Genomic DNA, 12,344 nt, shown 5'->3' with positions numbered 1-12,344 from the left:
ACCCTCAGCCTCTCCATAAGGAAGCCATCAATAATATCGCAACTCTCGTTCCCAAGATAGTCACTAGAGTCACAACTCGGATCTTATCAAACCCATCAATATCAATGAGGTTTAAAGAAATCCAACAAATGGATTATGGTAAATAACCAGGACTTGATGGCTTCATGGTCTCATTATTCAAGAACTGCTAGTAGTTTCTCCATGTTGAGATCCTTGAAATCATAGAACACTTAAGGGAAAGTAGATGCATCATCCCATATTTTAATTCCACTTTATTTGTTTGCTTCCAAAGGAGGAAAATGTGGCTTCCCTATGTAAGCTATGACCTATTTCAGTTTGAAATGTCATTTGGAAAATTATTTCCAAAGTGACTGCCAATCATCTTAGAGCCATTCTCCCCATCCTTACAGAAAAGTAGTTGATGAAATTCAAAAAAAAATATTTATGTCTCAAGCAATAATGACTTGAGGAGGCTCATATTAAGAGAATTTCATGTGAAGCCATATTCTAGCCATATGAAGGAGTAGTGCAAACACCCAGTTGGCTTGTTGTAGCCCATTCCCATTCCAGAATGGAAGTGGGAGGTGATTTCTATGGATTTTATTATAGGACTACCAAACACTCCAAAACAATATGATGCAATCATGGTAGCAGTTGACAATTTGAGAAAGGTGGCTCACTTCATGGTTGTTAAATCTAAAAATTCAGCTAGTGAGGTGGCTCAAGTTTTCATACATGATATTATGAGATTGCATGGAGTTCCCAAGAAAATTATCATAGATAGAGATGCCAAATTCACTTAAAAATTTTGGAGAGAATTATTTTCAAGCTTGGGAACATAGCTAGCATTCAACACAACATACCATCCTCAAATCAATGGGAAAATAGAGAGAACAAACTAGACTCTAGAAGACATGCTAAGAATGTATGTGATGCACCAACCTAAGAAGTGGGAAGAGTATGTTCCAATTTGCAGAATTTGCATACAACAATGGGTATCAAGATTCATTGATGATGAGCCTAATTGAAGCACTTTATGGAAGAATTTGTAACACTCCTAGCAACTGGAGTGATCCAGTGGATAGGGTCCTTAGTGGGTATGATATGTTGAAATACATGGAGATGGAAATGCAAACCATCAAAATAAAATCAAAAGTGGCGCAGGATAGTCAAAAAAAATATGTGGACTAGAATAGAGCGCAAAAAGAGTTCCAAGTACAGGAACATGTATTCCTGTGAGTTAGACCCAAGAGGAGCTTCTTGAAATTTTGGTCGTGTGCCAAGGCAACACCATGGTTTTGTAGGCCATTTGAAGTGATTGAAATTTTAGGGGCAGTACCCTATAGGCTTGCCTTGCGACCATCAATGAAATTTCATGATGTTTTCCCTATTTCATTGCTTAAAAGATATTAATATGATGCTAATCATGTAATTGATTGCACTATGTTACAAGTAGAACCAGAGGGAGAGTTCCAACTGAAACCTATATGCATCTTAGATCGAAGGAACCTCACACTCCAAAATGATGAAATAGAGCAAGTCAAAGTGAATTTGAGGCACTTTGGGCCCAAGGCAGCTTCGTGGGTAATGGATGGCTAGATGTGAACAACATATCTTTCCTTATTGGTTGAGTAAGACAAATGTAAATACAATATAAATTTTATACAAAGATGTGTAGATAAATCTCCATAATCAGCAATGCTTGTTCTAAAGCATGTTTTTCTGTATTTGGTTATTGAACATCGAGGACATTGTTTTCCCACAAGCGGGGCGAGACTATGAAATCCCCACGTTCATATTTCTCAATTGTAAATAAATTGTAATTAAATAAGGGATGAGAGAAGGGACACAAATTCCAAATGCTTGGGGAGGGAGATTGCTTAAGGAATTACGAAAATTAAATACATCAACCATGGGTTGGCTAAGAATATTAAATGAGTTGAGTGTGCATTAAATTTAACTAAAGAGACAAATACATGCCCAAGTGTCCTTAAGATCAAACAACAAGCAAGAAGAGGAAGAAAAAATTAAGGGCAACATGGGTTGTCCTTTCCAGGACATTGACTACGTGCAACCATGGAAAATGACATATGGGGGGGTCAGATGGAAAAGGAACACACATCATGGAAGAGAAAGGGAGACACTCTCACATATGTGCATAGGAAGAGGAGAACATACTCTCTTAGATTTTCTCTTAGGACTGAGACAATGAAAGAAGGGGACTGCATTTTGTTTAATTTCTCATTCATATTCTCAGGCAGGAGCAGAGAAGACATCGTTAGAACACTATAGTGAAATTTACTCCAAGGGTGAGGTGAGAAAATAGTGAGAGAGTAATGATCAGATTGAGAAGAAAGCAAGTGATGGAGAGATAGGAACTAGCTGAAGAACCCTTACTAAGGCTTTCTTGGTAAAATCATTATAGAGAGCAGTGGATTTCTATAAGGTGGAAGAACCCATTGGAAGCTTGTGGATTGATGAACTTACTATTTTGGGAAGAGTGAGTCACTCAGGTTCTTGTGAGGGTTGTTCAACCACCAAGAGTTTCCTTGGGGCAAAAGCTCTAGTGTTTGAATCACTAGTGAACCACTTCAAGAGGTGATCTCTTACCCATTAGTAGATTATCCTTTGATGAACTTTCCTCGATGTGGACTCCCTTCCCCTGAAAGTGAGTTGAGACTTGTTCCACTGTGGTATCCTAGCATGGATGTTAATTATGCCTGAAAGGACAATGTGAAAACTTATGTAGTTGGTGGATGCAGGTAGTGTGGCCTTGTGGCATCTTGTTTCAATTGTCCTGTTGGTTGAAATTCCTCTTAAGAAGCACTCCACCTGAGGCATTAGAATTTGGCTTGGGGGTGACGGCTACAAGTAATTGTGGTTGTAGCTTGTCTATGGTTGGTTGGACATTTAGAGTCCCACTCTCAGTCGAAATACTATTGTGTTGAATAAGGTAAGTGCTTATGTATGCTCCTTTGTTTAAATTTTTTGTTTGTGTCTAGCAAATTTTTAAAATTTCATTCATGATAAGAAATTGGGACTCCATTCGTAAATGAGGAATGCCAATACTCTGTGCAATGATTTTCAAGGAAAGAATTATTTTTCCATTATTATTTTTGGATTGTATTGTAACCTTAATAATTGGATGAATGTATGGGTGAAATATCCTGTTTAAATGAACTTTGTGTCTATCCTGAGATTGGAAACTTAGTCCAGTGGTGTATATGCATCCTTTCAATATGGATAAATATGTGACTAAACGTAATGGTTTGCAATTTTTCCCTTCAGACTTGGAATAGATAGTGTAGTGCGTGTGTGTGCATGTGTGTGTACATCTCTAGGATCACACATGAATAATGGCTTATGGCCACGACTACGTTTCCCTAAATCTTACGTGGGATAGGTCAGAAGAGCCTGTGTATGCCTTGTATGTCATTAACTATGTATAAGAGACCTACGAAAAGGCCTTTTACACTTAATAAGAGGTCTCTAAGCATAGGGCTAGAACTCTTTTAAGCCCAAAGAATAGGGAGTCGAAGGGAATTCGCTTAACCCTCTTTAACCTTGTGACCAAACACTGTGACCAATTGCTTGCAACAAGAGAGATGTTGGTTGTGGGGAAGCACTCATGGCATTCAGATGACCCTAGAAGCTTGGTACCCTAAAAGTATCAAGGGGGTCATCAAAGAAAATTGTCGGGATAGTATCACCAGGATGATGTGGCACTGGGCTTGGAGCTCGAGAGTGTCATGTACACTTCAGCAGGGAGGAGAAAAACCCCAACAATATCTAATAATGGGAAGACCATGATATGTGAGAGTTAAATGTTAAGTGGGACCACATCCATGTGGAGGGTGTGACACTGGATGATGTCACCCCAGATCCTCGGACCTTGAAGATTTTGTGTGGAGAAAATAGTAGGATTCCTAGGATACAAGTCCCATGGTGACTTGGCATGTGGTGGTCTATCTGATGGGAATAAAATTTATGTGGCATGAATGTGGTCCACTATCAGTTGAAAGAGAGTTTCATTTTGAGGTAGAAGTGTAATTCCATGTGAGCCCTAAGGACTGTCCCATAATTTTTTTAGTTGGGAGTGATGTTGAGACTTACCAGGATCTAACTCTCGAGGTGACGTGGCCACGAAGGGCTAGAACCCATGCCGATTTGAATAAAAATCATATGTGTGTGTGTGTGTTTGTGTGTGTGTGTGTGCATTGTGTGTTGACCTCATAGGGGTTTTGACGTGTCTAAATCGATCGATAGTTATTACCATGTGGTAGAGAGAGGGTTGACTGGGATTGAAACGTGGGGACCATGTGGAAAGTCGGTGAGGTGGAATTAATTAAATGGTTAAGCTTTGGATGGTTGTATTTTTAAATCTAGGAGTCATATTGAGGTAGATTTTATATCACTCGAATCGTCTTGATGAGACATACACAATGATATTATTTATTTCCCATTTTTGAAGAAGCTGCAAGAGGTCAAAAATTTTGGACCCCATTTCCATGATGTGACTATGGTAGTCAGGTTAGCATAGGAACCACCTCCTTATAACCTTGTTGGGGCTAGGTTTAGTAGTGGGTATGTTACACAGTATCACCATCAAATTTTGGGGCATTCATCATGGAATTTATATCCAATTGATTTGGATATCGAGGAATATCCTCGACATCGAAGGCAGGGTAAATCTCATGCAAATATGAAGGAGACATTTATTGAGTTTCACTGAGAAAGCAAACAAAGAGTTGTCGTGATGAATTCAAAATGCCTTAAAATATGATTGCTCCACCCTACAAGCTTTGAATTTCGGAGTTCAATGAAGAATAAAGGATTTTTTCTTCTGATGGAGGTGCGAGAAAAGGATTTTTATTGTTGTTAGGGATGAAGATAAATATTCAAATTATAGGGAGGTAGACTCACTTCATCCTCAGCAAGGGTGCCAAAAATGTTTTCACAAAATCAAGTAGGCCTTGGATAGGAGCACCCTATAAGGAAATCACTAGACCAAGTGATAACAATGGGGTGATGTCTGACTGTCACAATAGCCAAAACCGCTCATTCTTTATGGATTTTCACCAATGGGAGGAGTCCCAATATTAAATATAGGTCACCTAATAATTTTTCTAAGTTTGAGGTATGAGGTGATGCAATGAGTCTTCCAAGGGAAAGAAACAATATAGGCACAACTGAAGGCTCTAAGAGGAGGCAATTATCTTTCCTTGAAAAGACCTAATTAGGGAAATACAAGACAAAGGGTCTGATGTCTATCTTGATATCAGGATGTCTAAATGTCAATATTCCAATAAAGGGTTTCCCATAATCTATTCTGACAATGATAAGGCACATGAAACTCTCCATAAGCCCCCAAGTTGAAGCTAAACCAAACAAGGGTTTTACCCTAGGGAAAACAACTAGGGAAAAGGGACTTATGGGTGAAATTGAAGTGAAATCCCACCAAAAGAAATTATTCTATGGAAACCACTACCCTCTTGATGTTTAGACTCTCCAACACCTAAAACTCATTTTCCCTAGAAATTCGCACCAAGTCATAGCTTGGTTGCTTGGCCTTAAAGGGGATGAATTTGGAGAGGAGAGAGAAAGAGAAATTTTTATGAACAAAATTTAAATTTATCACCAAAAATGGATGCCCGTTACCTAGTCCTAGGGTTTATGGAGTTTATGAGCTCTTACCATTTGCTAAAACTTGCAAAGGAGTAAGGATGTTTTAATGCCCTAACATCAAAACCATAGTTATTACCTTTGAGAGGGACTAAAAATCATGTGGGAGAGATAACATTACATGACCAAGGGGATTCCCATTCACATATCATACTACGAGTAATGCATGCAATAATATGATCTAGCTTCCAATAAAATTAATATTCAATAAAATTAGGGCACAAATTTAACATATATCATCAATTTATGCCATACAGTAGACATGAAAATAGAAATTTTAAATAAACATGGTTTGTCACTTACAAGACAATATACATGTAAAATCCAATCATAGATCCAAGATAACTTCTCCAAAGATAAGACAATAGCCCCAAGAAAAGATTTTCTCCATAGATCACATCTCTCTAACTAGGAAAAGAGGCCAAAATTCTCCAGGAGAGAGGTCGAGTTCATAAGTGATGACGATGAAAAGTGATATGTCCTCTCGTCTATTTATATGAGGAGGAATAACTCGTCATTAGCCTAAAATCCCCTAGGAAAAACAAGTAAAATCGTAATAGTGCATTGAGTTACAAGCGGACCCACTAGCTTAGACATAAAACATAATAATTCCCCACATGTTTGAGCTGTAAGGGCTAGAAATGCTAACATCATCTATGCATTGAGCTCCATGTGGCATGTGTTGAGGATCAAAGGTACCATGAGTGGTGTAGAACCCTTCTAAATTCATGAAGAGAGGGTTGGCGTAAAATATCTGAAAAAAAATCCCTCTGTCGACCCCAAAATCCATTTTGGGGCACCAAAGGTGATATCTTAGGTCTCCAACAAGTCAAAGAGCTCATCTCTTCTCCAAAGTTGAGGGCTTTCAAGGTGTTACTAGCCCTTCCATCTCTTAGAACGTAAGACCATCCTCCTTCGGGCTTTGGATTAACTACCATATCTCTAAAAGTGCTAATGTCTGTCATGGTCATGCTAGTCCGAGGTGTATCATCCTGAAGAATCATCAAATAATGTGGAAATTGGAAGAATGCCATGGGTGTAGGAGATATCTAGGGATGAAACTTATGTCTTGCTACTAATCAAAGACCTAGGCTCTCAATGCTTCACCTATGGCTGCTAATATGCTCCTCAAATAGCTTGGGTACTAATGGGAAAGGTTCCTAAGACCTGACTATTGAACCATGTGTCAATTATGATAAAGTCTAGTGAAATCCACTAGACCTGAGGTATGTAATCATTTTTGCATCTAAGTGAACAAAACTTGGATGCAATGAGCTATTTAGTGCTTCAAATGAGACTTCCCTTCCAAAATTAAAGCCTTGATCTTGCAATGGTGTTTCCTCCTTAGATGGAAGTGGCTAGAGGACAACCCTATTAGGTGTTTCCAGTCTATAAGTGGAAGTTACATTTCCTTGGTCCACCCTTCAATTAATAGTTGTCAATGAACAATAACGATGGAACGAAGGTGGGGAGATTTCATAGTCAAGTGCCATGGTCAAAGGGACCAACATGATGCCGATCCTCATACTAAGTGTACAAATGTGAGGAGGGGGTAATTGTGAATGTATTAGATACCAACTCAACCATTATATTTCCACCTCCCTTGTGTGCCTTTTACTTTTTCTTTATTTTTCTTTGGACTGCTGCTCATAGCTCAAATTTTTAGAGATTAGGAGTTGTATTACCCCTTAATGATGAGGTAGCTCATTACCTATCAAGCATGGGACATGCAAGGGTTCCTTTAGGATGTAAAAGAGAAATCATATGCTCACAAACTAGGTAATGACCATAATGAGTAAGGTAAATCTCATGTAATGATTTTTACCATATGACAATGTGTATGTCCCCGTCATATTTTTCATTTTGATATTCTTTATTTTATTTTACTTGTGGCCATTATATGCTTTTTCCTTTTCTTTTAGTTGCATCAACCTCCCATGGAAAATTTCTAGGACCTACCACGATATGAGGATGTATAATGCCAAATCCCACAAAACCAACGGTCGATTGAACCTGAAGAATGAAGGTGGAATAAGGGATTATAATTTATGATGGAAAGTGATAAGGATGGAACATGGATAGATGGGACTGCACTATCTCAATCATGGGCTCGCAAGTAGTGCCCCTCCTATATCCATTGGGAAATTAGGGGAGGTCCTACTAGACTATGATTGAAGATTGACCCCCATTTAAGGCAAGGGAACAAGATCATGTTCAAAACCCTTCTTTTCCAAACCACCCCATAATCCATGCTAAAACCCCAAATACAAAAAGTCATAAGCACTTAATTGCAAAATGAATAAAGTACCCTTTGATTGGGAGCCCACCTTTGTTCATGTGCTCTTGTGAGATGAGTGAGAAACATATGACTAATGTAGGTGGTTGAAATATAATGGCCAAATTCATTAGCTAGTGGTGGTTCTCACGGGTTGTTGGCAGGCCGACTAAATGAGAAGAATGGGAGAATTTGTTTCTCCTATAGGGTTACCCATTTTGGTGGGTAAGAGGCAACATAGTGGAAAAATGGTGAAATTTGCATACACATTTAGAAAAAAAAAAAAAAATAGTTGAAAAGTAAGATGAAGAAATAAGCATTTGAACAAAATTTAAGTTGACACATGGTACTTCGGAAGGGGAAGATACAGTTGTCTGAGGTGAGCATGGTTCCTCACTAGTTTTCATTGCAATATGTAAAAAAATTAAATGAACACTACAATTATACCTAAACGCAAAGACTATGTAATATGGATTGAAAAAATATGGAAGATTTTGCAACATTAATTGCCTAAACTAGCATTTATGCATTTATTGGGGTGGGGGGAGTGATATTAGGGCATAAAAATTGGAAACAACATATAATTAGATATGTAAGAAAATGCATGATAAATTTTGTATATATATATTATGGCAGATGGGAAGACTTCCTTTGAAACAATTGAATTGCTTTGTGTGGAGGAAGGGGGCTTAAAAACAACAATTTCTTGCTATTTATGTTCGAATTTGGAAAAACTCCACATAAAAATTATATTGCCAATAATAGAGGTAGTTGTGGGAGGTGGTGGCGAGGGGCGCAACAGTCCTAGCCAAGGAAAGAGGCAATTTTGGCTATAGTGGGTGTTTCGGTCCTAGTTGCACCAACCGGAATGGAGATTATTAGTGGAGGAGTGACACCAAAAAACATGAACTAGGTTAATAGGATATGTATGTTCTAAGTGACATTGTATTATGGAAAAATTGTAATAAGACCTTCAAATTATTATCTAATCAAATGTTTGAAAATATTATTTGTAACACTATATAAATAATATTATTTGTGACGCTATATATATCTATATATATAGATGAAAGTAAAAAAAAATAATAATAAGACCAAAGGGTCACCCGTTTGTCAATAATGATGTGAAACGGCCTTTATCAAAAACGGATCTCGAGGAACTTCAACAAAATTCCTCGCATCCTGACAAAACTCGGTCGTCAAGCCCTCTAAATTCAATCGAAAACTATCCAGTTGGATCCGGACAAAACGCCGTCGTCAAGGTGACTCAGAAGGAACTTTATTAAAAAATCAAAAAATCAAAACTATCCATTTGGATCGGACAAAACTCCGTCGCAAAGCGTGACGCAGAAGGAACTTTATTATAAAAACAAAAAATCGAAAGCTGAACTTAATTTAATTCTTATAACTTAGGAGTGTTTAATTCTTATAACTTAGGAGTGGTTGATTGATATAAAAAAAATAGTGTACTCAAACAGAGGAATTGTTTGGATGGTCAAAAGTTGTTGGTAAAATAATTTGAAGAAAATTTACAATAATTTTTTGAATCATATTTTTGATGGTGGAAATGGATTCAGTGTCATCAAAAATCTCCGTGACACTTAAAATTTTGAAATTTGAAAACTATAACATAAAATTTTAAAATTTGACAACTGTAACCTGGATTTAAATCCCTGTAAAATTTTATCAAAATATTACCAAATTTTCCACGAATTTTTACTCAAAATATTGACTAAATTTCCATGACCCAAACCATCAAATTTTAAAATACTCCCAAAATTCACATTAAAAATAAATTATTTTCACAAATTTTAACACTAAAACATTTTAAACTTAAATCAATGTCCAAGCTATCTAAACTCTATAAATTTCCAAGTTTAATATCCGTATCGCACAAAGTGGAACAAACAACCTGAAGGTGCAGGAAAGATATATCCTGCCTCCCCATGAACGCCTACAGAAGTCCGAGATCTCTTACTCTGAGAGCATCCCTGTCATAGACCTAAAAGACCTGGATGGCCCTAACAGAGCAACAGTAGTCCATCAAATCCGACTTGCATGCGAAGAGGATGGTTTCTTCCAGGTACACAGCTCAATTTTTACCCAACAATTCTCCATCCCCTCAAATACTTAGACTTTTGGTTGAATTTCTGTGACACTTGCAGACTATTGAGTCTATACATCTCTGTTGGTATGCTTGTATCAATATAGTGACTAGGTCAAGTTTCATATCTGATTGACTATTTTTTTTGGTTGATATCAGATAGTGAACCATGGCGTGCCAAACACTGTCATGGAAAGCATGTTGGGGATAGCCAAAGACTTCTTCGAAATGCCCATCGAAGACCGAGCATGCCTCTACTCAGAGGACATAAAGCAGCCAGTCCGGCTTTCTGCCAGCTTCAATCCCAGCAAAGACCAGGTTCTCAACTGGTTGGACTATCTCACACACCCTTGTCATCCTCTAGAAGAAGTCATCGGCTCTTGGCCTGAAAAACCAGCAGCTTACAGGTAATAAGCAAACCCTTATCTGTTATAAAATATCTAAGACAAAACACTAGAAAAGATTCATCTTAACCCACCATGGGTGGAAACGTTTGACTTCTGCTTTTGTTACAGAGATATTGCGGGCAAGTACGCTCGTGAGGTGAGAACGCTGATATTAAGGCTGCTGCCTGCAATTTCAGAAGCTCTAGGGCTAGATTCCAATTACTTGAATAAAATTCTTGGAAAGCATAGCCAACTGATGAATATAAATTACTATCCTTCATGCCCAAACCCAGATCTAACTATTGGTGCAGCAAGCCATTCAGATGCATGTGCCATCACTGTGTTAATGCAAGGGGATGTGAGTGGCCTGCAAGTATTAAAAAATGGAAAGTGGGTTTCTGTAAAACCCATAGCTAACGCCTTCGTGGTCAATTTGGGAGATCAGCTGCAGGTGAGAAAGAATGAGCAGATCTATATAATTAACTTTTCTCTCTGTGCAAGAAATTGACAGTATTCATTCATTTTGTTTTGTGTATGATTTGAATGTATTAGGTCGTGAGCAATGGGAGATTTAGGAGCGTGGAGCATCGAGCAGTAACAAATATGGACAGTGCACGCATATCAATTCCCACTTTTTGGAATCCTGGAGAGGATGCTTTTATTGCTCCTGCAGCGAGCATGGTGGATGAACAGCACCCAGCTGTGTACAGAGGATATAATTTTGAGGAGTTCGCGAGAGCTTTCTGGAGCCAAGGATTAAAGGGAAAAAGTGTGCTGGATCGTTTCAAGATCTATTGAACAAACATTTCTATTGTCGTTTGATGGAGGCATCAAGAATTTGATTAGTTTTGGCTTTGCATTTGGCATATGCGTTGTGATTTCAAATTCAATGAACCAGGTCCATGGTAAACAATTCAATGATCCGGATCGATGTAATGTGTGTATTGAATTAGAAGAAACTGAAACCCAAAAGCAATATCCCTTGGCAATGGGGCGAATTGTGCATTCAAAATTGATTGCGTGGAAAGGTTAAAATGTTATTGATTTACATATATTTGGAAGGAGGCCAAAATCCAAAGGAATATCATTTTCATTTGAAGGCATGGATCGTGTGGAAGGGTTAAAATTTTATTAATGCAGGCTAGTTTTATTAATTATTAAGTGGAGAAGGAATTAAATTTATTAGAGATATAAAAAGATTCCGAATAAATTATTGAAAAACATTTGTGGGTTGAAAGGTATATTTAATATTTTTAATTAAAAAATTGAATTTTGATATTTTTCTAAAAAAATAATCTTATCCAGTTTTAGTAGGGTAATTGCATGAGAAAAGTTATTTTTAGCAAGGTACTTTGTGTTTAAATCTTATTCAGCGGCTAATTATTGGTAGCTAATCATATCTTATTGGAAAAAGTTAAAAGAAGTGTGGAGGAAACATTATGCATTTTTTTGTTCTTCTAGAAAAGTGGAAAAAGAAAAACATTTCATTTTAGAATGCGAGACCTTTAAAGACAACAAGGAAAATTATGCAGATACAATGGCACCTACCTCTTGGGATAATCTATTTAGCTAGGGGTTTGAGGCATTTATTTTGAAGCTTCACAAAAAAAGGGCCGAATACATCAAGCAGATGAAAAAGCAATTTGTCCCATAAACTATCTTTAACCTCGTGGACATTAAAATAATTTATTTTTTCTTTCTTTCTTTCTTTATATATATAATCTTATCCAAGAAAGAAATTTAAATTAATGTTAATATTTCTTTTATACTAACTATGTTGCAAAAAATACATCTAAATTTTTTCAAAAAATTTGAAATTTATTAAAAAATTTAAAAGTAATCGAGTTTTCAAAAAAAATTAATATTAATAAAAACTTAAACGAAAGGTTTAGGTTTT

At 37.1% G+C, this 12,344-nt stretch overlaps 1 protein-coding gene across 1 annotated transcript; it reads left to right on the top strand.

Annotated features, from left to right (window-relative positions):
* Window positions 1-3,356: 3,356 nt before the first annotated feature.
* On the top strand, window positions 3,357-11,550 carry LOC149150191 (protein DMR6-LIKE OXYGENASE 1-like). The gene is made up of 5 exons (XM_089442728.1): window positions 3,357-3,427; window positions 9,857-10,040; window positions 10,221-10,468; window positions 10,577-10,898; window positions 11,000-11,550. Exons 1-5 carry the CDS (start codon window positions 3,357-3,359, stop codon window positions 11,243-11,245), a joined length of 1,071 nt encoding a protein of 356 aa, XP_089298854.1. The 3' UTR covers window positions 11,246-11,550.
* The last annotated feature ends 794 nt before the right edge of the window (window positions 11,551-12,344 follow it).

The sequence above is a fragment of the Pinus tabuliformis genome, chromosome 9 (genome assembly GCF_031772625.1).
Source record: "Pinus tabuliformis cultivar Carrire ecotype Pingquan chromosome 9, CPIR1, whole genome shotgun sequence".
NCBI lineage: Eukaryota > Viridiplantae > Streptophyta > Pinopsida > Pinales > Pinaceae > Pinus > Pinus tabuliformis.
Note: the sequence above shows the minus strand (reverse complement) of the source record. Positions and strands in the feature narration are given on the sequence as shown.